Source organism: Mesocricetus auratus, unplaced genomic scaffold (assembly GCF_017639785.1).
Source record: "Mesocricetus auratus isolate SY011 unplaced genomic scaffold, BCM_Maur_2.0 Super-Scaffold_100676, whole genome shotgun sequence".
In the NCBI taxonomy this organism is placed as follows: Eukaryota; Metazoa; Chordata; class Mammalia; order Rodentia; family Cricetidae; genus Mesocricetus; species Mesocricetus auratus.
In genome coordinates, this window is record NW_024429266.1 from 49,877,287 (window position 1) to 49,904,884 (window position 27,598).

At 38.3% G+C, this 27,598-nt stretch overlaps 1 protein-coding gene across 1 annotated transcript in view; it reads left to right on the forward strand.

Annotated features, from left to right (window-relative positions):
• Positions 1-27,598, forward strand: part of LOC110339729 (complement factor H-like) — a 67,239-nt gene that overhangs the window by 26,894 nt on the left and 12,747 nt on the right. Inside the window, 9 exon segments of the mRNA XM_040737035.1 lie at positions 1,999-2,072; positions 2,074-2,182; positions 2,512-2,688; positions 20,607-20,780; positions 21,532-21,714; positions 21,804-21,983; positions 24,234-24,443; positions 26,695-26,877; positions 27,072-27,281. Of these exon segments, the coding sequence (XP_040592969.1) occupies positions 1,999-2,072; positions 2,074-2,182; positions 2,512-2,688; positions 20,607-20,780; positions 21,532-21,714; positions 21,804-21,983; positions 24,234-24,443; positions 26,695-26,877; positions 27,072-27,281 (1,500 nt within the window).

Sequence of the window (27,598 nt, forward strand, 5' to 3'; positions counted from 1 at the left end):
GGCTGGATTTTGAGGTAGACTCATTCCCATCTTCCTGAGAAACTGCCATACTGATTTCCAGAGTTGCTGTACAAGTTTGCACTCCCTCCAGCAATGGATGAAGTGTTCCCCTTTCTCTACATCCTCTCCAGCATAGACAGTCATTGGTGTTTTGGATTTTAGTCATTGTGGCTGGTGTAACATATCTCAAATTTAGGGGTTCTGGATCAGTCCCATGCTGGCCTCCCAGATATCAGTCTGGGGTCCAAGAGCTCCCCCTTTCTCAAGTCAACTCTTTCTGTGGGTTAACCAGCCCAGTCTTGAACCATTTTCTCATCAATCCTCCTTCTCTGTCACTGGATTCCAGGAGTTCCGTTCAGTGTTTAGCTGTGGGTGTCTGCCTCTGCTCCTGTCAGACACTGGATGAAGATTCTTTTTCCCAGTCACTCTGACAGTGTGATTGTTGGCTGGCCTGCCCCTGATCCATGTCTAAAATCTATATATGAGTAAATACACACCATGTTCATCTTTTTGAGACTAGGTTACCTCACTTAGGATGGCTTCCTCTAGTGCCATCCATTTGCCTACAAATTTCAAGATTCAATTGTTTGTTTTTTTCCCCTGAATAGTACTCCATTGTGTAAATGTACCACATTTTCTCTATCTACTCTTCAGTTGAGGAGCATCTAGGCTGCTTACAAGTTCTGGCTATTACAAATAATGCTACTATAAATATAGTGGAACAGATGTCCTTGTTGTATCAATGTGCATCTTTTGCCTATATGCCTAAGAGTGGAATTGCTGGGTCTCGTGGTAGATTGAGTCCCATTTTTCTGAGGAATCTCCATACCGATTCCCAAAGTGGCTGTATGAGTTGGTACTGCCACCAGCAGTAGAGGAGTGTTCCCCGTTCTCTACATCCTCTCCAGCATAAACTGTCATTGTTTTTTTTTTTATCTTAGTTATTCTGACGTTACATTGAGGTATATTATCAATTTTGTGTTAATTTTTTTATGTGTGTGAGAAAATTTTAAGGTTATGACTTTATATTTAAATGCCTAACTGTTGGTGTTTTATTTGATAAAAGACTATCTTACTCTATGTATTTGCCAATAGTTCTTGCTAAATATACTCTGGTCTTATGTGTTTCTGGTTATTGGCTCCCTGCTCTCTTCCACTGCTTTGTGTGTTTATACATTCACCAGCAAGTTTCTATAATGATTACTATTATATAAGACCTCATATCTTCTAATAATAGGCCTTCAGTTTTTTCATTTCTGAACACATGGGGAAGAACCTATGCCCTTCCTGGGATGATGTGACAGATTCTCAAAATCCCTCATCGAAGCCCTTTCCCTCCCTGGGGAGTGGAGAGGAGATGGATTGGGGGTGGGGGGTTGGGAGGACTGGGGAAGAGGAGGAGGGGAAGGAGAGGGAACTGAAAGTTACATGGGTAAAACGTTAAATAAAAAAATAAGGAAAAGAAAAGAACCCTAATTTGGTGAAATGAATTCAATAAATCCAAGAGAACCATTTTTTTTCTCAATATTATAGAAAATGAAAGAAAAAAACACTGTATGACAGTCTATAGAATTATTGATTCACTTCACCAAAATTGATATATTTTTAGAAGAGTTTATAAGTAATTTAATTATTTCTTCATTAGAAAAAATTTAACTGAGAACTATCCTTAAACCCACGATTTGTTTTCTTTGGCCCAGCAATTTAAATGATGTTGATTATTCCAGGTCTTCATATATAAATAACTAATGGCTGTTTTTATGGGGGTCCAAAGTAGGCTTTCTATGTGCCTTTGGAGGCTGTTCTGCAACTAGCTCTTGTAGACCAACTAGTCTCAAACTCACAGAGATCCTTCTGCCTCTTCTTCCCAAGTGCTGGGATTAAAGGATTGTGCCACCACTGCCAGGCAACTAATGGCTATTTTTAGTATCTTTTTATCTTGTGAATCCTTAAGCTACTGTTATACACTCAAGTTTTTCTTAATATTTTCCCTTTTAGAGACATGTTCAAAGTCAGATATAGAAATTGAGAATGGTTTTCTTTCGGAATCTGATTATACATATGCTCTAAATAAAAAAAACACAGTTCAAGTGTAAGCCAGGATATATAACACCGGATGGAGAAACATCAGGACCAATTACCTGCCTCCAAAATGGATGGTCAGCTCAACCCTCATGCACTAGTGAGTACTTCATCATATTGCTGCCATTATACTGATGATGTATAAGAGTTTCTTCTTTTAGGTGATGGTATTTTATTTGAAAGATGAGTTTCGAACTTCAAGAAAACATGCACATTGTTAATTGGTTTTCCTTTTGGACTCATTCCTGCATTTAGAATATCAATTCATTTCCCTTTTCAATACTTTAAAATATAACATAGTTTTAAATCTAGTGAAAGATTCTTTGGCCCAAAATAAATTAGCCTATAAGTACTTTTGTTCTTGTTGGAATTACTCTGATTATCTATTGACACTTTAGAAATAAAATATTCTATTTCATTATGCATTAGAGTCTTGTGATAGACCTGTATTTGAGAATGCTGGAACTAAAAACAACAACACATGGTTTAAACTCAATGACAAAATAGAATATGAATGCTATGCTGGATATGAAAACAAACATAAGCATACCAAAGGCTCCATAACATGCAATGCTGATGGCTGGTCTGATTTACCCTCATGTTATGGTGAGTATTGTTTTCTCTAGAATATATTTTCACAAAATGAAAATAAGTGTTTATGTGTTACTACAAGTTGAATTTCCTAGAATCTTCATTCTCATTTAATGTAAACTAAAGGAAATGTGAAGTGTTGTCTTCCTGCCAGCCTGGTTTCAGAGCTGCATCAGTCCCAAATGAATACACAGGAGGCTATATTAATTATTAAGCTGTTGGCCATGTGCTTGTTTCTTACTGGCTAGCTCTGACATAAGTGTTTATCCCATAATTGTTAACCAAAGTATTTCTCTTACCGGAGAAAACGGTCTGGACCTCTTACTCCTCTGGCAGTCTACATTGTGTCTGACTCTGTTTCTCTTTCCCAGAATCCTCCTCGACTCCTAGTCCCACCTATCTTGCTTTCCCATTGGCCAACAGTGCCTTATTCAAACCAATCAGACACATTTTTACAGAATGACATCTCCCAACATCTCCTCTTTTCTGTCTAAAATACAAAGAAAGATTTTAACTTTAACATAGTCAAGCAATGCATATAAAATAACATAGTTATCAAGTAAGAAGTATAGTTACAATATTTAGTCCATTAACATTTAGTAAAATTTAAAGAAGACATCATCTATCCTATCTTTGTGAGTCTAAAGTTTTATATGTAACTTATCTTTTATCATAACTAAGGAAAACTATAACTACAACTATCTGTCTTCAACTCCATCAAAGACCACAGAAAGATATACATAAACACTAGAATTGACAGAGACATCTCGCTACCTGGACAGCCACCAGAAATTCCTTTGTAACATTGGGGCATTCATCTTCAGCCCATAGGCCACAGTGTGTCTGGAAGACTTCTCAACAAAGCAGGAAATTTCAAGCTGCCCATCTACATTGGCAGTCTGTCAGTCATTTTCTGTGTCCTTCAGAAAGTCTGGCAGACTCTTCCATGAAGCAGGAACCCTGTAGGACTGTTTGAGTTCAGCTGTCACTTTCCTATGGGCCCTGCATGTCCAGTTTATACAGCAACCGTCAAGCAGTCCAGGCAAGAGCAGTTTCTTGCCCAAATGGCTATTCTTGTGATGTTGAAAGTAAACTCCACAATGAGTTTCTTCGATGGCCATCTTCCTCTCAGACGTAATTGGTACTGCCAGGAGCAGACACTTCTCATTGTCAAGAAAAACTCTAAACCATTTTAAAATGCCATTTTCTGAAGGCCTTTAAAGGTTTGAAGACTATCTATCTTAAATATATTTCTAAAAAACTCAACTTACCTAACTCTAAATTCTGACTACTATAAGTAACTATCTATAGTCTGTATTTAACTATGCATTATGTTTTAAAAAATCAGTATAAGCACAATACTCAATCAAGAGGAGAAATATATATATCACAAAATTGAACTTGAATTTGTATCAACAAATGAAAAACTATACCCATGCTGAGTATTCATTTCCATACAATAATACCCCTTTCATCATTAAAAAGAGATTGGTTGTGATTATTAACCAATTATAAGCAACCCCATTCAAATGAAAACAAAGTTTTATAAACAATATGGAAATTTGGACGTTGCTGATTTCAAACTGCTTCCTGCTGATAGGGGGTGCTCTCCATGCCATGGGGATCATGTCAGAACTCAGAAACATGTCTAAGTCCTTTTTTGTAGTCCTTAAGGCTGTATTGTCTCAGCTGTTTCAGATGCTGGATCACCAGGGCCATTGCTTCTGGGAGTCTTGGTTCCTCAAACCACAGAAGCCTGGAAAGAATCCACAGCTTTCCATTTTCTATGGAAACATAAACAAAAACTCTTTTCCCAAGTAACCTGTCCTTACATTTAAAGCTAGAAGTCAAAGCATTTTTGAAATATGTGAGTTGGATTAATTCAGCAGCATTTATGATTAAGTGTCTTTAGCAGTTGTTCCCCCTTTAGCAATCACAAAACTGAAAAACCCAATAGTATACACTATCCAGACTCTCTGTGTATTTTTCATCTTTACGTCGCTTATATTACTCTATTTCTTTTACTTTTATTTATTTATCCCTGAGACAGGCTATCTCTTTGGAAATCTACGTGCCTCCACCTCTGGAGTGCTGGGATTAAAGGCATGTGCCACTACACCCAGCTACTCTCTTTGTTTATGTTTTACTCCCCAGTGCTGGGATTAAAGGTGTGTGCCACCACACGCAGCTACTTTATTTTTATTTTTTTCTTGTTTCTTTTACTCTCCCAAGTCTACCTATATTTTTCTACATCTGAATCTGACTTTACTATAAAGCTTTTATATTTTTCTGGCCATGTGTCTTACATAGGCTAAAGAACATTGCTAAAATAAAAGTGGAAACAGCCTCTGGATTTCCAACATAGCAGGGGTAAGTTTGACTCCTGCTCACTGCCTCATTCTGTGCTGACATCCAGCAGCATGGTGCTGGCTTGGAGATATGGTCACTGCTACTGCCAGATGCTCATGTATACCATTCAACTGTTAGCATAACCTCTTAAAAGAAACTTACTGGGTTTTTGTTTGTTTGTTTGCTTATGCTGAGTCAGTGTTGCTAGCAAAAGAGAGCCTACCTGAGAAAAATGATGCTACCAAGAAGCTGGGCTTCTCTCTGTTCTTTTGATTCTAAAATCCCTGTATTTTGTCATTCTATGTGGAAATTCATATCCCACCTGCTGACACCATATGTAGAGTAGGCATCCTGGTAGTCTGGGAGTCAAGGATTATCACAAAGTCACACTGCACAACAAACCTCACATGAGATTTATTGAAAAAAACTTAAAAGGGTGGATGCCTTTGCTTGAGAGAGAAGCAGCAAAGAACTGAGCATAAGGTCTGTTTACACAGAGTGTCTTCAGGTGAGAGCAGAGCTTTCCAGGGTGGCCTGGGATTGTGGGAATTTTTGGACTGATCTTGGGGCAAGTTCAGTGATTGCTGGGATATTGAGCTCAGGGATTGATGGAGTTTTGTGGCTTGATCTCTTGGAAAACTCAGGAATTGGTGGGATTCTGTGGCCTAATCTTGGATCAAGCTCAGGGATAGGTAACTTTATGACCTGATCTTGGGCTTTCTATTTCTTCAGGGCAGAACTTGGCAACCAGTGTCTCAAAAGGCTAGAGACAGCAATTATATCAGTCTTCGGGTGAGGCCAGGCCACTCATACACCTTGAGGGATTTACAATAGGAATGCAGCTACCTCTACTTGGAGAAGAACAGTAGGGACTGATCAGGATTTGGTTTTACATAGGTGTTTTATTTGCTGTTTGTTTGTTTTTGTGTAGATTTCCAGGGTAGAGTTTGGTGAAACTTTGGGTTTAGAGTTTGATGGGATTTGGTATGTTTCCAAACCCAGAAGTAGGCTCAGACTTTTTTTCTAAAGACCTATTGTAGGGAAAAGGGACCAGTCAAAGAAACACACCCTGAGCAGAGCCAAAGAAACACACTTTGGCCCTGCAACCACAACCAAAGAAATGTACCCTGACCCTAAAACCAGTGCCAAAGGAACACACTTTGTCCCTGGAATCAGAGTCAGTGAAAGAAATGTACCCTGGCCCTAAAGTTGGAGGCAAAAGGCTAAAAAGGACCAGAGAAAGAAACACAATTTGGCCCTGAAACCAGAGCCAAATCTGACCCTAATCCTGTGTAAAAAAGTAACCAATCCCAGAGCAGAGCTCTAGCCAATCTGAGCTCAGCACTGAAATTGGACCAATCCCTACTCTGGAAAAACTTCCCCAATCCCTATATAAACCCTGTGTATGTTCAGCTTGGCTGGTCCAGCTGTCTTCCAATAAACACCTTTGGATGAGCTTCGGGTGAAGATCTTCTTTTGCTGCGGCGACAGAGCAGAGGCGACCCTGGGCAGAGCAGAGCAGAGCGAGCAGCGCTGTAACACTTGCCCGGGAAACCTTCCTTGGCAGAGCAGAGTTGTTACACTCTGCTCCCGGCTCCCTGCTCTCCGCTCTCCGCTCTCCAGGAGCAGAGCTGAACTGTAGCAACTTCGCCCGAGAAACCTCCTGCGGAGCAAAACTGCTACACTAGGCAGACATCCCCAGCTGGAAGACCCTGTCCTACCGGAGCGGAGCTGACACACCGGAGAAGCCTTTCTCTGAGGCAAGGCTGTAAGCTGCCAAGCTTACTGCAACCTGTGGTGGTCCTTGGCTCCTGAGCTCCAGGATACCTTTACATCTGAGCTGTGTAACACTCAGTATCCTTGGCTCCCGAGCTCCAGGATACCTTTCCACCTGAGCTGTGTAACACTGAGTATTCTGTGACTCCTGAGTGCCAGAATACCTGACCCACTCCTGCTCCATCCTGTCCTGACCCATCCCGGCAAAACGCTTACACCTATCATAAACAATCAAACAGAAACAAGTAACCCCCAAACAAACAAACAAAAAACATCAAACTAACAAATCATGATTATTAATTTCTCTCTGATTATAAGCAATTCAAAGCTATGAAATCAGAGCTTTCTACAATACAACACAAATAAAATGCAAGGGCCTGGCTTTTAGCTCAGTGAGGCAACATTTGGGTAACCCATGGCCTTAGGGCCAGTGATAACATTACAAATATAAAATTATAATTAATATGAAGTTAAATGTACAATTTTGTTATGTGACAAAACTTTTCTTGTGGAGACAATACACAAACATCTACTTACCCCAAATATAGAGCCTGTGACAGACAAATGAACAGATACCACCAAAGTCCAACTTTGTGAGCAGTGAGTTTCATTGGGATTGCTTACAGAAATATGGGTAAGAAGTTCCTTATAGGAGCAGAAATGGCTCAAAGACAGTTGAATTATCAAAGCCCACCCATCATGGCTGACAGCTCACAAAAGCACACTGGAGATCACTACACCACTTGCAGGCATGCCAATAAGTTGGAGAGTGTCTTTTCCAATTGACTGAGTCTAAATCCTTACCAGGCAACTGGTGTTGTATCAGAGTCTTCATTTTTTTTTCATCTACAGTTGTCTGATTCTTCTTTTCAGCTTTGCTTGCTTGAAAATCACTCTCAGCAACCTAGTTTGTTTCCTCTGGAAGAAGGGGCTTCCTAAATCTGGTTACTTTCAGGAACTTACTGAAGCTATTTTGAGCTGTTTACCTTCCTGATTAAGGAGTTTCTTTGCAGGATGGAATGATTCCATCTCAAGGAAACTGTTACAAAACAAATGACCATGTATTTTCCAATGTCTTCAGTCCTGACAGGGGAATGGGAACCAGAAGGGAGGAAATGGGAACCAGAGACAAGGAAATGGGAGTGTCCAAGATTACAATAAAAACTGATATGATAAAGATAGTGTTAGAGTTCAAATTTAATGATGACTAATGACACTGTGAATGCCCAGATAGGAATTTGTCACAACAATGTAAGTCTCCAAAAAGTGAATGAAGTATGGCAGTTTAGTGTTATTAACTATTCTAGCTTCAACCATGCAGCATAGAACTGAACAAAATCCAAGCTTATTTCAAATGTTCCTGAGAGTGTTTTATTATGTGATGTGTCCAAACTATTATTATCAAGTCCACTTAAGATGAGTAGTACTTATGAAAGACCCCTACCTAGGACCCTCTAGGAAAAGAAAAGCAAGGCCAGGCCGTTGCCTAATGAAAGAAACCCAGACCAGGTGTTTCACCCTCAAAACAGGATGTCTGTGATCACTATAGCAGTCATGGGACCCGGATAATAATTGCTGAAGCGTGCTGGGAACTTTCATATGACAATACTAGAAAACCTAGTCCTTGGCAACTACCCTGGCCCCCAATTGTGTCTGATCACTGTAGCAATCATAGGACCCGGATACTAATTGTTGAAGCATGCCGGGGTCTTTCATGTAGGAAACCTAGTCCTTGGCAACTACCCCTGCCCCCCCCAGATGATCTCAGCCCATGCTTCAGTAGCCAATGAAATATCTGTTGCTATGCTGATACTTATGTAATCATTAAAACTCCATAAATAGTGTACTCCCTACAAGCCCGGGATGCTCTGCACCCGAGTTGCAGTAGCATCCGCAGGCACCTGTGTACTCAATAAATCACCTCTTGCATTTGCAGCCAGTGGTCTGGCCCCGGTTCTTGGGCAGAGGGTTCGGTTCAGTGCCCGGCGCTTTGATGCCGAGGTTTTTCATTGGAGCTTCCACCGAGATTTCTGCCCCAGAACCACCAGTGCCACCGGGAGGTAAGCTAGCCGGCACCCTGTCTGCTTTGTTCTTTGTTATATGTATGTATGTTGATCTGTCTCCGAGCAGGTTGGCTACGTAGTCATTCAGTAACTAGGGCGGCTTGAGAAGGGGCTGACGAGCCCAGATTTCTCCCCCCGCCACCCTGGCAGACGTGCCAGGGATCTGGAGAGCTCAATTGTTTGGAGCTCACGGGCCTGAAAAGGGAAAAACGGGACCACTACTCCTGTTGACCCGTCTGAGTATTTACTTTCGGTTCTCTGCCGAAAGCACGCAGCGTGTCTCGTTGTGAGTTGCTTAATTGTGTTATTTGTCTTGTTCGTCTATTTGTCTTTGTATTTTGAGTTTTCTGATTCAAGCATGGGACAAACCATAACCACCCCTTTGAGCCTTACTTTAGATCACTGGAATGAAGTGCAGATTCGTGCCTCTAACCAGTATAAACTGCACATCTGAGTGGCCAACCTTCGAAGTGGGCTGGCCACGGGATTGGACCTTTAACCTAGAAATTATCTTACAGGTTTAGGATCGGGTCTTTGACAAGGGACCCCATGGACACCTGGACCAGATAGCATACATTGTTATTTGGGAAAATTTGGCTAAAGACCCCCGACATGGGCAGCCCGGTTTGTGACTCTCTGACCTCCTCTGAAGGCAGTCTCGGAGAAAACTGTCAGCTCCTCCCCTACCCCATTCTTCATCCTTGGTCCCTGTCCCAGCTCCAGATCATCATCTACTCCTAGATGATGCAGTTTTCATAGAAATATTACAAGGGGAAAACTACAAGTAACAAGTTTTGTAAAGTTAATTTAAATTTGCTAATAGGTTTTCATGTTCAGGATAAATAATTTTTCAACCCTGTTGATAAGGTGACTTTCACATTAAGACAGCTGTTGCATGCCAATTTTTTTTATGTGTGTGTACAATTGGTTGAGTATCTAATATGCCCCAGGTTCAGTAACTAAACACTTCTTTTTATAAGTTGGTCCTGTGGCTGAGGACTTTGGCCAAGCCTAGCTAGTCACTGGCCCATCGTGTCCCTCTGTCTCTGTTCTTGCCCGCCTATACACATGGTGCAGGTCAGGGGTCTTCTCTTGCTGCCCTAAACACATGGCATGCTGGGCAAAAGTCTCCCCGCCATGTGCCATGGTATAGAGCATGCTGCAGCAGGGTCTCCTATCCCTGAGCATGCAGTGAGGCAGCTGCTCTGTTCTCCAACTGCTCCTGCAGCCCTCACAGCTGAGCCTGCTCCGTCCTCACCTGCCTGCCTTTGAGGTGTGCAGGATGTGAGGATGGGGTCTCTCTCTCTTTCTGTCTCTCTGCCCCATGCAAATGGCGTGCTGGCAAAGGAGCCATCTGCCAGCTTTTCCCTCCACCAGAGCTCCCTGCTCAAACACACAGGGCTGGAGCAGGTAAGCCATTTGGCCAGATCTGGTCTTTCCACAGAAACTAAATGGCTTTAAAGTTATAACTACAAGAGAAAAAAATGTAAGCTGTTTACTATGATGTTTCATTTTTACAAATGCTAAATTTTAAAAATTAATCTCTCAAAAATTATGTATGCTTGTTTTGTTAAAAAGTTCTATCTGTATTTTCTGTCATAATCTAAGTTTTATTACAAGCATAAAGCTAAAACCAAAGTGGTGCAGGTTGCCACTGTTTTACAGTCAGTCACATGCCAAGCTGGCCACATGGCTGGCTGGTAGCCATTTTTAAAAGAGATACCTGATCCACCATCTTAACTAAAGGTGACCACATGAAAGTTATGAGGTACCATCCTATCAACAAGTTTTTATTCAGATTTAAAATGTTAATGCTTTTATACACAGGAATGCTAAGTTTTATAATTTAACAGTTACCCAGATAATAACGGGTTTAAAGGCCTAAAATGTATTTTAATTTTCAATAAAAAAACATTAAGGGATTTCAGAAGTTTTTAAAATGTTTTCAATTTATAAGGTTATAAGATATTTATACTGTTAAAATGTTTAAAGCTAGACCTAACAATATATAGTTCTAGTTTTATAAAGGTTAATAAAGTTTATACTTTTAACAGTTAAGCTTAAGGCAGACAAACCTCTAATACTTCAGAGACCTGAAGAACATGGCATTTAAAATGTTAATTTAAAAGTTTATAATATCAGACAGACTGCCAGATCCTAACAGTGACCCAAAGTCTCCAAAGAAGATTATGAGGCACCCTGGTCCCTACACCTGGATTGTGTTAACTCTAACCAGTGAGCAAGATGCCCAAAGGTGACACCTGCTGCTGCTAGGACCTGGCCCAGAATGTGGACAAAGCTGCTGGACACTGGAAAATTGATTGCACCCCTTTTGCCGAGACAAAACAAGGTCAGTCGTTTCCATGTCCCTCTTCCACAGAGAGAAAGAAAACTCACCTTACAGGCCTGGTAGAGATTGATGCTGTTCCTGATACTTGTGCCTCCAGTGCTAATAGAGGAGACTTGGGTATGGCTGTATATGGACTGGTACCTGGCACTTTTTAATAGATTCGAAGACTGTATAAAATTTATCCTTCTCGGATCTCTAAAAGTATTAATTGTTGTCAGCTTGGCATTAGGCAGTCAAATCCACAAGACTATAGTCAGGTTGATAACTCGTTTTATTTATGTAAAAATCAAGCCTTAATATGTCTCAATAAGGATCAAAGGATGTAAATACTTGTTCAGTCATAAGCTCAAGGTTTTCAAGTTTATTTTGGTTGTCATCTAAGTATAAACATAAAGGGCTTTTCATCATGCCATAGATACCTCTGTCCAATTCATACTTGGCTCCCTGGACAGAAGACAAATGTACACTACTAGCCCAAATCTGTAGTTTCTGCTAGGACAAAATACAGATACCCAGATATCTGCTTTTTCTACAATGTAGAGTTCAGTACCAATTGATAATGCTACTGTACCTATAACCTTTATGTCCTTTTATATAACAAAATTTATATAGGCTTCAGAGGATCAAAAGTCATACAGCTTGGATCCACTTCTCACAGGTCAAAGAGGACTCCAGATAAGTACAGCCAGTTATCCCACCTGTCTGTTCCTGAGAATGAGATTTTCTCTCCTGGTCATGGGATTCCTGACCTTCCTGATCACTAATACTATGGGTCTAAGGAGTTCCAATTAAATACATAAGTTTTAACTTCTGTTCGCAGTTTTAAACATGTCTTAAACAGGTTTCCACTTCTGGCAAACACATCTGAACATCAGTTGCTGACCACAGCCTGCTCCTAAAGACTGCGAGCCCTAGACTTGCTGTGGATGTGAACCAGTTCAGCTGATGTGGACACCCCCTGTCTCTTCAACACAGTCTGCCAATCAGCTGCTCCTGGATAGATACCCCATTGCCTAAATTCCCTTTTTGCTTTTGACTTGCATTTCAGCCTTCTTGGGTCCCCTAACTTCGTCCCAAAGTCAGCAAGAAGTAACATGGAAAGGAATACATCGGCCTCTTTCCCCTGGTTGAGATGCAAAGTCAAAAGAAAAAAATTCCCTTACATAGGGAACAGTATAATAAGAGGGGGAGACATATGTGCCACTCTCAAAGAGGAATGTTGTTTTTATGCAGACAAGACTGAGGTAGTAACCAAAACTCTGGATAAACTCAAGGAGAGGCTCACTATTCGTCAGAAAAAAATTTAAATCCCAACAATACTGGTATGAGGGTTGGTTTAACAAATCCCCCTGGTTCGCTACACTAGTCTCTACTCTTATGGGCCTCCTAACCTTTGGGCCCTACATTCACAAACAATAATTCAAGCCTTAGTCCTAACTCAACAATACCATGCCCTCAAACAGATGGAACCATAAGTAAACCTTAAGTAGAGAGGGCTGGACAATAGGTAAAAGATTCTACCTATGCACAAGAACAAGAGGGGAATGAAAGACCCCTACCTAGGACCCCCTAGGAAAAGAAAAGCAAGGCCAGGCCGTTGCCTAATGAAAGAAACCCAGACCAGGTGTTTCACCCTCAAAACAGGATGTCTGTGATCACTATAGCAGTCATGGGACCCGGATAATAATTGCTGAAGCGTGCTGGGAACTTTCATATGACAATACTAGAAAACCTAGTCCTTGGCAACTACCCTGGCCCCCAATTGTGTCTGATCACTGTAGCAATCATAGGACCCGGATACTAATTGTTGAAGCATGCCAGGGTCTTTCATGTAGGAAACCTAGTCCTTGGCAACTACCCCTGCCCCCCCAGATGATCTCAGCCCATGCTTCAGTAGCCAATGAAATATCTGTTGCTATGCTGATACTTATGTAATCATTAAAACTCCATAAATAGTGTACTCCCTACAAGCCCGGGATGCTCTGCACCCGAGTTGCAGTAGCATCCGCAGGCGCCTGTGTACTCAATAAATCACCTCTTGCATTTGCAGCCAGTGGTCTGGCCCCGGTTCTTGGGCAGAGGGTTCGGTTCAGTGCCCGGCGCTTTGATGCCGAGGTTTTTCACTTACAGCAAGTCTAAAGAACAATAAACAAAAAATATAAATTGATTTATTTTCATACATCAGTAGTAGGAATCTTTCAGACAGAGAGAAACATTTCTCCTTCAGTGTGTATCACTTCACACAGTAATTAAAGTACATCTCACAAGTTATGGCCTCTGTATAAATGCAGCAACTGGGTCAGATATGGGAGAGATTTATTTCACTTTAAAACAGATTATTATGATAATTTAATCTGATAATCTGTGTAAAACAATCAAAAATACATAAACAGTTATAGCTACAAATAAAAGAACAATTATAGATGATTGTAATATAGTTTCATTCAAACACACTGGTAAAGACCAAAGATATTAAACTTAAATCTAGAATAAAGGAATTTATTCTTACTGCTAGAGAAGGAAAGCAGCCTTAGAGCCAAGCAACATACCCTAGCATTGGGGGCTAAAGGGAAGTTTTATAAATGTGGGTATCAAAAGATGCCCTAATAGGGTCTGAGAATTTGGAATAATCCAGAATGGAAGACTGAATTTGAGCAAGGTAAAATTTATTTAGAAAAATTGATATAGGAGCAGCATGGTTGTGGTTCCAAAGCACATCCCAGACGCCAGTGCAGTAGCCAGGTTTATTGGGGGAAAAAAGCACAGAAAGACAGTTCCCGAGTTCCATCCTACCATAATGTAATACAGGGGTGGTGGTTGGGGACTTTCCACAGTGGTGCACTTTTAGACTATGAGGGGATCCTGTGGTTCGGTGACCCAGACTCTGCAGAGCTGATCACTCGGCAGGGTATTGATTGAATGTTTGTGGTTTGGCCTTAGTCTAAGAAGAGAATTGATACCTACATAAGGGTTTGGGGGCTGAAGTCTATTCTGAAGAAATTATGGGTAACAGCTCAGAGAAGAACAAACCTGAACAAAAGTGGAGTTTTGCTGTTAATTGGGTTCTAACAGGTTATTGCAATTATCTATGGGATCCATAGCTGGACAAGAAGTGTTTACTCCCCTCAATTGTTTCTCTTTCCCATTATATAGTAATAAAAAGACTGTTTTGTTCCTGTCACCCGGAGATAAGCAAGCTCTATGAAAGCAAAAGAAACTGTTAAATACCTTACAACAGGAATACCATTATCCTATTCTTTTTCTTTTTATTTATTCTTCTTTCATAGAGTACATCCTGACCACAGCCTCCCCTCCCTGTACTCCTCCCTGCTCCCCTAACACCAGTCTCCCCCAGACCCACTGTTCCTCCCATTCCCTTCAGAAAAGAGCAGGCCTCCCAGTGATATCAACTGAGCAATGCATAACAAGATATGATAACACTATGCACAAACTCTCATGTCAAGGCAGCACTAGGCATCAACTAGGAGGAAAAGGGTCCCACAAGCAGGCAAAGGTGTTACAGATAGCCAACCTTGATACTGTTCAGAGTCCTACAAAGACCCCAAGATAAAAAGTCATAGCATGCATACAGAGGACGTAGTGCAGAATCATTCAGGATCCATAATTGCTGCTTCAGTCTCTGTGAGCCCCTATGAGGCCTGCTTAGTTAATTATGTGGGTCATGCTTTTTCTGGCCCCTACAATCCTTTCTCCCCATATTCTATGGAGTTCTCTGAGTTTGTCCAAATGTTTGGTTGTGGGTCTCTACCTCTGTTCCCATCAAGTGTGAAGTCTCTCCAATAATTGGTCTAGACATCAATCTATGACTATAGCAGTATATCATCAGGAATAATTTCTTTGACTTTTGTTTTTGTCAGTAATGTTTATTTCTTCTCTAGGTTTCTGAGCCATCTAGTTTCTGGTTCCTGGCTATCCAGGCAGTGTTGTACATGGGCTCCCTCTCAAGTTTCAGGCCTCAGTTTCACCAGTCATTGATTGGCTACTTCAACAAGCTCTGAATCACCATTTTCTCATTTCAGCTCATCTTGAAAGCAGGGCAGATTGTAGGTTAAAGGTTTTGTGGCTGGATTTGGGAAAAGATTTTCACCAACTCCACATCCATAACTAATTTCCAAAATAAATGAAGAACTCAAGTATCTAAATATCAGCAAACCAAACAATCCTATTTTAAAAGTGGGGTACAAATATAAACAGCAGAATCTCAAATGGGCCAGAAACACTTAAAGGAATGTTCAGCATTCTTAGCCATGAGGGAAATGCAAATCCAAATTACTTTGAAATTCTATTTTACAACTTTCAGAATGGCTTAGATTATGGCACAAGTGGTAGCTCATGCTGGTGAGGATGTGGATCAAGAGGAGCATTCCTCCTTTGTTGGGGGGAGTGCAAGCTTGTACAGCCACTATTGAAATCAGATTGGTGGTACCTCAGAAAGTTGGAAATCAATCTACCTCAAGACCTATTCTTGGGCTTATACCCATCAGATTCTCCATCCTACCTGAAGGACACTTGCTCAACTGCATTCATACCAGCTTTATTCATAATAACTAGAAACTGGAAAATTCTGGGTATTACTCAACTGAATAAGGAATAAAAATGGAGTACATTTGAAAAACCTCAATACCCTCCCCTTTTTTTTGAGACTCAGAATGTTGTCTCAGTGGAAAATTCCCCAAGGTCCCATCCCCTAGACAGGGAACAAGGTTGAATTGGAGTGCTGATGCAGGAACACCGGAAGGCTGTTAAGATAAGTTTAATTTTGACCTTGTGGTTTCTCCAGGAAGGATGAGTTATGCCCACGCTTCTTACAATATCCCTATTGCTTGCCCAGATCTGCACCTGCAGTGGCTCTGCATTTTACAATACCCCTATTGCTTTGCTTGCCAAAATTATGTATATAAAAAGAAAACTGTCCTAAAGCCCAGAGCTCTCAGCTAGCTAAGGCAGCTGGAGTGCCCACAGATGCCTGTGTAAACAATAAACCTCCTGTGGTTTGCATCCAACTGTCTGGTTATTGAGCTCGGGATGTCACTGGGGTAGTCAGCCTGAAGCCTGATAACCTCAAGTCTTTCACATTTAGACAATATTACTCAGTTGTTAGAAAAAGATGACCTCATGAAATCTGCAGGCAAATGAATGGAACTAGAAAAACATCCTGAGACAGGCAACCCAGACCCAGAAAGACAACACATGACCTATACTCACTTATAAGTGAATATTACCTGTTAAGCAAAGGATAATCATGCTACAATCCACAGACCCAGAGAGGCTAAGTGACAAGGAGGGTGCTGAGGGGGGATGCATCAATATCCACTGGAAGGGAAGATAGAACAGATTTTGTGGGTGGACTGGGGGCAAGTTCCAATTATCCCATTCTTACCTGAAGGCCACTAGAATCATACAGGCATGTTAGGAAAAAAGGTCAACAGCCCTTAAGAGATGCTTGATTCCATGTTAAATTTGTTTAGCTATTATTATACAGGTCTGAATACGCTAATACATGAGATAGAGAAATTCATTTCTGGGAAGGCAATACCACAGTACTCTCAGGTATGGCTGGCTTTCACATCCCCACAGTAATTATTTTAGTAGATTCGTCTTGAGTCTTGTTCAGAGTGATTTTTTTTCAGTTAACCTAAAACTCAATTTTAAAACAAGGGTACTATTTGGGGAATGTTCCTAGAGGGTCTAACACACTTAACATATGCCATTCTTCAGAGTGTTCTATTGCCAACCCAATATAAGTTTGGGGGTATTTTGTTTTGATTCTTCACTTATGTTTTTCCTTAGGTAATAGTTTTAAAGAATGACTTTTAAATCTGTTGCTGATTATGTACTAACACTTGACTTTTGAAAATATCAGTTATCTTTTATGTATCACCTTACTTTAAAAATTGTCAATTTTAACTTATAAATTGAAAAAAAGGATATTTCAAGGGAGAAAAATAGTATTTAAATTTTTTTTTGGTAATGCTGAACAAAGTCATATTATGGGTAATACTACACATTCTTAATTTGAGTCACAATAACTGATAATTATTAATTAGAATTGGAAGTACAACAAAATAATTTGCAGTAATGTAAATTTTTTGCACATTTCTTATTTCATCTTTTCATTTTTTTTCCTTTGAATATGCCTTTGCATTTTTTTTCTTTTTTTTTAAGCATATTATTTTTTTTTATTTTCCATTTTAAATTTAGATAAGAAACAAGGTTGCTTCACAAGTCAGTTCGAGGTCCCTCTCCCTTTCCCTCCCCTCCTCCCGTGTCCTCCCCCCATCCCCCCCGTTATCCCCTCATTCCCCCAGGGAGGGTGAGGCCCTCCATGGGGGTGTCCATAGTCTGTCATTTCATATAGGGCAGGGCCTAGACCCTTCCCCAAGAGTTCAGGGTGAGAGTGCACCTCACATTGTTCTATGGGAGTCCAGAGTCCGTGTGTATACTTGGGATGGGTACTGATCTGCTGTCCAAGGCTCAATAGATTACCTAGGCCTCCTCACTGACACCCAGATTCAGGGGGTCTTGATCAGTCCCATGCTGGATTCCCAAGCTGATGCCTGGGATTCAAGAGTTAAGCTTTGTCTGGTCAGCTGTTTCTGGGGGTTAAACCAGCCCAGTCTTAATCCCTTTGATCATCAGTCCTCCCTCTCTGATACTGGCTTTCTTGAGTTCAGCTCAGTACTTAAGCAGCCACTAAATGAAGTTTCTGTTTCCCAGACTCTCTGGCCATAGGATTGTAGGCTGGCACTCCCCAGATCTATGTCTAAAATCCATATATGAGAGAGTACATGCCATGTTTCTCTTTTTGTGACTGGGTTACCTCACTCAGGATGGTTTCTTCTAGTGTCATCCATTTGCCTGCGAATCTCATGATTCCATTATTTTTTTCTGCTGAATAGTACTCCATTGTGTAGATGTACCACATTTTCTCTATCCACTCTTCGGGTGAGGGACATCTAGGTTGCTTCCAAGTTCTGGCTATTACAAATAAAGCTGCTATGAACATAGTGGAACAGACATCTTTGTTATATGAATGGGCATCTTTTGGATATATGCCTAAGAGTGGAGTTGCTGGGTCTTGTGGTAGGTTTATTCCCATTTTTCTGAGGAATCTCCATACTGCTTTCCAAAGTGGCTGAACCACTTGGCACTCCCACCAGCAATGGAGGAGTGTCCCCTTTCACCACATCCTCTCCAGCATAAATTGTCATTGGTGTTTTTGATTTTAGCCATTCTGACAGGAGTGAGATGGTATCTCAGAGTTGTTTTGATTTGCATTTCCCGGATGGCTAAGGATGTTGAGCACTTTCTCAAGTGCCTCTCAGCCATTTTAGACTCCTCTATTGAAAACTCTCTATTTAGTTCTGCAGCCCACTTTTTAATTGGGTCCTTAGCTGTTTTGGAGACTTGCTTCTTGAGTTCTTTGTAAATTTTGGAGATCAACCCTCTGTCAGATGTGGGATTAGTGAATATTTTTCCCATTCTGTGGGCTGCCTTTTTGTCTTGCTGTGTCCTTTGCCTTACAGAAGCTTCTCAGTTTCAGTAGGTCCCATTTATTAATTGTTGATCTCACTGTCTGTGCTACTGGTGTTATGTTCAGGAAGCTGTCTCCTGTACCAATTCGTTCAAGGGTACCACCCACTTTCTCTTCTAAGAGGTTCAGTGTGTGTGGATTTATGTTGAGGTCTTTGATCCATTTGGACTTAAGTTTTGTGCATGGTGATAAACATGGATCAATCCGCATTCTTCTACATGCCAGTCTCCAATTATGCCAGCACCATTTGTTGAAGATGCTTTCTTTATTCCATTGTATATTTTTAGCTTCTTTGTCAAAGATCAGATGTTCCTACGTGTGTGGGTTAATACCCGGATTTTCAATTCGATTCCATTGGTCTGCCTGTCTATTTTTGTGCCAATACCAAGCTGTTTTCAGGACTATAGCTCTATAATAGAGCTTGAGGTCAGGGATAGTGATGCCTCCGGACGTTGCCTTGTTGAACAGGGTTGTTTTGGCTATCCTGGGTCTTTTGTTTTTCCATACAAAATTGATTATTGTTCTTTCAAGGTCTGTGAAGAATTGTGCTGGGATTTTAATGGGGATAGCATTGAATCTGTAGATTGCTTTTGGCAGGATTGCCATTTTTACTACATTGATCCTACCTATCCAAGAGCATGGGAGATCTTTCCATTTTCTGAGGGCTTCTTTAATTTCTTTCTTTAAAGATTCAAAGTTCTTACGATACAGGTCTTTCACTTGTTTGGTTAGCATTACCCCAAGGTATTTTATGTTGTTTGTGGCAATTGTAAAGGGTGATGTTTCTCTGATTTCTCTTTCAGCCCTTTTATCATCTGTATATAGTAGGGCTACTGACTTTCTTGAGTTGATCTTGTAATCTGCCACTTTGCTGAAGGTGTTAATCAGCTGTAAGAGTTCCCTGGTAGAGTTCTTTGGGTCATTGATGTAAACTATCATATCGTCTGCAAACAGTGAAAGTTTGACTTCTTCCCAATTTGTATCCCCTTGATCCCCCTTTGTTGTCATATGGCAATAGCTAGAACTTCAAGTACCATGTTGAAAAGGTATGGAGAGAGTGGACAGCCTTGTTTTGTTCCTGATTTTAGAGGAATTGCGTTGAGTTTCTGTCCATTTAGTTTGATGTTGGCTGTTGGTTTACTGTATATGGCTTTTATTATGTTTAAGTATGTCCCTGTTATCCCAGATCTCTCCAAGACCTTTATCATGAAGGGGTGTTGGATTTTGTCAAAGGCTTTTTCTGCATCTAGTGAGATGATCATGTGATTTTTGTTTTTCAGCTTGTTTATATGGTGGATTACGTTGATGGATTTTCGTATGTTAAACCATCCCTGCATCCCTGGGATGAAACCTACTTGATCGTGGTGAATGATTGTTTTGATGTGTTCTTGGATCCGTCATCTTTTCATTTAAAATAAGCTAATTATATTTTCTTAACTTCAAATACATTAGAAATGATTTTGTGATAACTTTTCTCAATTATATTAACTAAAGATAATTTTTAATATAGTATTTACACAATGTATGGCACTAATTCCAAACATGAGAGAACTATTTTGTATTGTCGAAATAGGGAAATTGTGACTCTAGATTTAATAACTACCTGCAGCTAGTAAGATTCAGTGAAATAAGTTGATTTTATTATTCAATTTTATAACTAACATATTACCCATCTCATGTTTTTCAGAGATTTCTATATTGATTTAGGGTATATTAAAGCTACTATGCAGCATTTTCAAAGGGAAAAGTTTTACTGATATTTAACTATAAATGTACATGAGAAAGATAAACTTACTTCTAAATGATTAATTTTATATTCTAATTATCTTACTTTTACAAGAAAGAGAATGCAGCATTCCCCTAATACAACCATACTTAAACGTTGCTCCTAAGAAAGAAAAATATAAAGTTGGAGATATATTGAAATTTTCTTGCCGACCAAGGCACAGAGTTGGCCCAGATTCAGTGCAATGTTATGATTTTGGATGGTCCCCTACTTTCCCAATATGTAAAGGTGAGTATATGTAATACATTTGATAATGAGGATCAGAAGTTTATTTTCCTTCTCCTAATACTCACCAGTCTTCTAGTTTGTCTATAGTCCAAAGTATATTCAGAAATATAGACGGTCAAAGAAGACATGTGCTGTGTGACTAATACCCAGTCTCGTATGTGTAAGGATAAACCCAGGCTACCTCGTTTCTTAAAGTGTTAATCAATGTGTTTACACATTCAGACATGATAGCAGAGACTACAAAGACTTCTTTCATTTTGTCTACATCACCATAAGTCCTGGCATCTTTTTAGGCCTAGACCTTCCCTCACACTGAATAGAATATGTCCAAACTGTATGAAAGGAGATTTTAATCAATTCAATAACAGGTATTAAGCAAATTAAAGTGGATTGATTAGATGATTGCTACACTGATATTTTCTACAAAGTGGTAACTGTAAAATAAAATAGTGCTCATGAATGTGAAAATGTGAAAATCACTCTAACTGACTCAACAAAACTGATGACTGGTTTGCATGTATCTTCAAAGCTATCAAGTTTCTTGAATGCTGTTACACCTTCAACATACATACAATGATTTTTTAACATTTAATATATTACTGCAAAATGTGAGTCATGTGTAAATATTATTTATTTAGAAAAGTGTTAAAAAGTAATATGGTAATATGTTTTTTTAATTTCCTTATTTACTAGATTTTTAGACTGTAACATGGGCATTTTCCATTATACTTACATAGTATTTCCCCAATAGATCAAGTGGGATCATGTGACCAACCTCCTGAACTCCACAATGGGGAAGCTAAGGGAACAAAGAAAGAAGAATATGGCCATGGTGAGGTGGTGGAATATGATTGCAAGCCTAGATTTCTGCTGAAGGGACCCAGTAGAATCCAGTGTGTAGATGGAAAGTGGACAACCTTGCCAATATGTGTTGGTAATTAAAGTGCTAATATTTAAACACTGTTTTGTGTTTCATGTGATGCCTTAATCTTGAATATGCTTTTGTGAACCATTTATCTACAGAGGAGGAAAGAACATGTGGAGAAATTCCTGAAATTGAGCATGGATTTGTCCAGTTTTCTGTCCCTCCTTATCACCATGGAGATTCAGTGGAGTTCAGCTGCATAGAAAACTTCACAATGATTGGACATGGGTCAGTTTCATGCATTAGTGGAAGGTGGACACAACTTCCTCAATGTATTGGTAAGTCTGTGTGCCTCAAATTGATATGTCATTAACTTTATTTCAGAGATATTTGCTACTTTATACTTCTGAAGTTAGTACTCTTTTTGGAAATATGTGTTCTTAAATAAGATGAATCCAGGAGTTCATACTTTATAATTTGATTTATGCCTACAGATGAAAATAATCTGTACATGTTTGTTATTTACCTTAAGTAAAATCTAATTGTTAGTTATAAATTGTCTTTTGTCTAAATATGGATACTAATGTCTGAAAAGATATGACAAATTAAAAAAAACACCATTGCTGTTTTTATATGGCATTCTCCTTCCACGTCCTGGAAAGTTAAGAAATAAAGTATGTGAAGCACTCATTTTATATTCTCTCATAACAAAATTTCCTCTCTCATAATTTCTATGATGCATATGTCTATATAACATGCTTCAAGCAAAGCCAATATGTTGCAAGTGGGAGCCCAGGGCCTGTTCTTGGTTATAGAACTCAGCTATATCAAAAAGTCTGGGATTGGATGGGAAACATTATTTCATGGATGACTTCACTCTACAATGACTTTCTCCATACTTTTACATCTTTAATGAATAGCTGAAAGCATCTTGGGGCCCACATCCAGTATTCCCTGAAACTGATTTTTTTCTTAAGAGTGTTCCATTCCTTCAGCATGGGCCTTGTTGTCCAGTCTTTACTATTAAATGGAGTTTAAGCTGAAGAATAATGCCGGAGAAACACGGATTTTTTTTTAAAGGGTAGATATGGCTATGTGAGCTAGCAGTATATTCTCCCTATACTCAATACCAACCAACTCTGTAAACTATTTGTCATGTAAATCACTACCTCTACTTCTTATTAATCTTTGAATTTTTTTGGCTAAGCAATTTTTTTGTCAAAGTCCTACCTTCAATCCTTTAGAACCTATTTTCATCACTGCTTTAAAATTATTTGACAAATAATTTTATATGTGAAAAACCAGGCATAATATCAGTCATGAAAAATTAATTCTCTATTCTAAGTCACAAAATACTGCTTTATTATTTGCTCATATTTCAGAGGCTTTGTTACAATGGTTGATCTTCCTATACTTACCTTCATGTGACCTTTTCCATTTATCATAAACTATACTACAAAGTTAGCCTTAAGGAACAAACATTTTTATACTTCCATTAAACATTATTCTTCATATATATATATGTGTATATATATATATATATTTGGCTTTCTTTTGAAAAATAAGAGATTCTTACAGAAATAAATGAATTACACAATCACCATGTCCTTTTGACTATAGGTCTTTCTTCATTACCCTTTATAGAACAACAGCTTCTATTGTCTTGTGAACCAATCTTTAGGAAGTGTCTAATTCTTTAGAGTTTTCAGTGCTTGAACCATTCTGGTCAATATTTTAAATATGTTTTATAAAAATTATAGTATTTTGTTTAATTATGTTTATTTGCATCATCCATACACATTTCACTCTAAACTTCAAGTTATAAACAAATGTCATCCATAACCTATGCTGAAATTTGCCAAATCAAAAATAATTCACATCTTAACTAATTAAAATATATAGCATACTAAAAGATCTAAATATATCCATTACTTAACTCTTAGCTAGAAGAGCTTATCATTATAACTTAATATTGTTCTATTATACAATGATCTAACATGAAATTTCTTGTTATAGACTCATACAATAGGAAGATAAAGGAGATGGTTGGTGACTACATGCATTTAATTTCTTATATCAGTTAAAACACTTGTTTGTTACACAACTTAACCTAGATTTTCTTTTCTCATAAAACATCTATCAAAAATAAAATGTGAATTAGAAAGTTCTTGTATACTATTTACAAGTGATTTTATTTTAATATATTATATTACAAACTAAAGATCACATAATGGGAGAGAAACAAATTTGAACATTTTCATATCTTTCAAGTATGGGACCAAAGAAGATTATGTCATAATCTTTTCCTATGTAGATCTTCTGAGGTAATTATTTCCTATGTACTTGCAGTTGCCAAGTATCCAAATCCTTTCATGACACATGCTATCTCTGAGAAGTAAAATAGTGAACCTGAGATCTAGTTGTCACACTATAGACCATTTCTGCATGGTGTCCTTCAACATTTTGGTTCACAAAATTTTTAAATATAAATAAAAGTTTCATTGTACATTGACTATATAGTATTTTAATGTAGTAGCTAGTTCACTTCTTGTAATTATTTTATTTTTCTTGGAAATATTTTCACATAGCAACAGAGCAACTAGAGAGGTGTAAATCACCAAGATTAACTGCAGTAAAGGTAATCCAACCCAATAAGATTTACTTTAATCATAATGATAACATGAGTTACAAATGTATTGGAAAGCAGCAACATGACCGCTCATAATGTATTGGAAAGCAGCAACATGACCGCTCAATCTGCATCAATGGAAGATGGGATCCTGAGCCAACCTGTACAAGTAAGCTCCTATTTATTCTGCTTTCTAATGGTTGTTCCAGTCTTTTCTCACCTGTAATAGTAGTATATTTGAGTTCTTAAAACAAGGTAATTTTTTGAGTATTTAATATGTGAATTATGTATTTTCATCTTTTTCACTTCTCCATCTTCCTACTCAAACTTGTATATGTAATTGAGAGCATGATGAATCCATTTAGATTTTCTTCTACATATATGTGTTTAGGAATGATGCTTAGAACTGGATAACATATTTATTTTCTCAATTATCTAAGGAGAAGACTGATTCTCCAACTCTATATAGCCATTAATTCCCAGAACCTCTTCATCTAGGGGAAGGGCCTTGTGAGATATTCCCTATCCATATTATTATTTAAACTGATATTCTGATAATTTGACTTGTTTAGGTGGCCACAATTTTGAGATTTCTGTGATTCTGAAACCCTGCCATACATTAAAACACTATCTCCTAAAAGATATCCTGGAAAGATACTTTTTAATATAAAAATGACCTAGAAATTATTTTATCATATTTTTATGACCTTCATAAAACAGACAAGCAAACTTGATCAACACAAATTTACCCCAGTGTCCTAATGGTCTCTTACTCTTAGAGTTCCATGACACCTAATTATTTTATCATAACAAATAAGATGCCTATACCTACACTTAATCTTCATGAATTTCTGTATGAGTGTGTATACTGGCAATTTAATAATCTATTTACTCAACTAAAAATCAGTCTGTTTATATAGATAATTCTGGCTCATATGACACCTCCAACTCCATGTCAATAAGCAATGACTTCATTCAACTGTATTTACTTCCCTATTTGTTTTTACTACTATTATTTTGCATGCCTTACCTCGCTTGTTATTTTAAGCTATTCCTTAAAGACTAAAATTCACAAGAAATATTTCTATGCCACTCCAAAATCAAACCCATTACGTACATGTGAATTAAGTGTTCATGCTCTTCTACAGTTGCCTCTGATTTTATCATGTCTGATATCATTTTGATTGTAGTATTAAGGTTATAACTGTTTTTCTTCATATATGGCTATTTATTTATTCAAAGATTGTGGAAACTTTTACATACTACACAGTGTTAATATATTTCTAGTAATTCCACACTACATAAGCAGAGATTAAAAATTTAAGTTATTAATAACCACAAATAAAGCACACTTTTATGTTATGAGTATGAAAGATGAATCTGAGGTACTTAGATTTTATAAAGACTTACACAAAGTTTTTCAGAAGGGTATTAATGACAGTAATAATTGCTTACTACCCTGGATGCATACCATCACTTTAATATCAGTAAATAGTTCAGGTTAAGTAGGATGTCCAGGGTTGTTGAAATGTTGAATAACATGTTATGAGCCATTTGTTAACATATCTTATACTCTTATTGATCAAGAGTCAGTGCCAAATTGATTATCAGTTGTGATAATTAATACCTATATTTTACATGACAGATTCTACATTTCTCAAGGAAAACCACCTCTGAGCGTGACTGACAGGACACTTGTAGTTTAGGTTAACTGAGTTGGGAACGTCCACTATAAATGTAGGTGTCACCACCATTTTATGGGCAGGGTCCTGCAATAAATGAAAAGGAAAAGGGGACCTGAATACCAGCATTAATTTCTCTGTGGTTCCTTAGAGATACAATGTGACAATCTGCCTGACACTCTACTTCCATTCATGATGAGTTAAATTAAACCCACCCACCTTTCCTTCCTTCCTTCCTTTCTTCCTTCCTTCCTTCCTTCCTTCCTTCCTTCCTTCCTTACTTCCAGTTGTTATTGTTCAGTATTTTTTTTACTGCAATGAGAAAAGTTACCAGTATATAAGTATTGGATCCATTAAACAACTTTCATTGTTAAACTACCTCACTGACTTTTTTTTTTATCTAATCCACCATATTAGGTCATACCTAACCATATATAGCTCTAGTGACACCTTCTTGTAATCCTGGTTTAATATATTTAAGTTTAAAATAATTTAAAACACCATAAAGGATAGAAATAATTGAAATAAGTTTTATAAAAATAATGCAAGACTGCTTTAAATTTGAATAAATAAATTTTCAAAGGAGAACATGAATATATATTGAAATTCTATACTAGCTGAAAAGTATAGATACAATTAATACATGGGGATAATTAATTTAACATCTAATGAGAATTATTACTGTTATAATTTAAGATGCAATCTTTGGTCAAGAACTCTGATCTCAAATGTTTTTAGGAATAGAGAAAGAATCCTGCCCTCCTCCACCACAGATTCCAAATGCGCAAGTGATGGAAACCACAGTTAAGTATTGGGAAGGAGAAAAAGTATCTGTTCTTTGTCAAGACAATTACCTAATACAGAACAGAGAAGAAATGGTGTGCAGAGATGGAAGGTGGCAGTCATTACCACGTTGCATTGGTCAGTAGTTATGACTTATTTTACATCATTTTTTCTTTGAATACCAAAGAGAATTCAGGTGAAGGAGGGTGGACATTGAAATATGAGAGCATAGCCTAAATACTGTGGAGACATAATTCAAACAGTTTGTTTATTATTTTTCAATGTAAACTTTTTATTTATGCATCACTAATTCATTTCTCTTCTTCATATAGCAAAAATGCCATGTTCCCAGCCCCCTGAAATAGACCACGGATCTGTTAAATTACCCAGATCTTCAGAAGATAGGAGACGCACACTTGAGTCCCGAAGTTATGAACATGGCACTACACTCAACTATGCTTGTGATGATGGTTTTAGGATGGCTGAGGATCATGGGGTAACTTGCCACATGGGAAAGTGGAGCAATCCACCTCATTGTGTTGGTGAGAGCAGAATGAAAATTCAATTCTGGTTTTCCAACAAGTCTTTACTCTCATCAAAAACAGGAGAAAGAATGGTTTAGATTGGCACATATAATCATTATATATTTTAAACATAAATTTATACTTGCATAGACCACTGTATTCTGCTTAAGCTAATTGTCTTGATTGTCTTGAAATCCACTTTAACACTTCCTTTTCTGTTTTTAAATATGATGTATAGTCTGACCTCACCTGCTCATGTGATTTCTAGTATTTCATTTATCATCAGGTATTAAATTTATCAGTATCCACCCCAAATGCAGTATAGGGTATGTTTC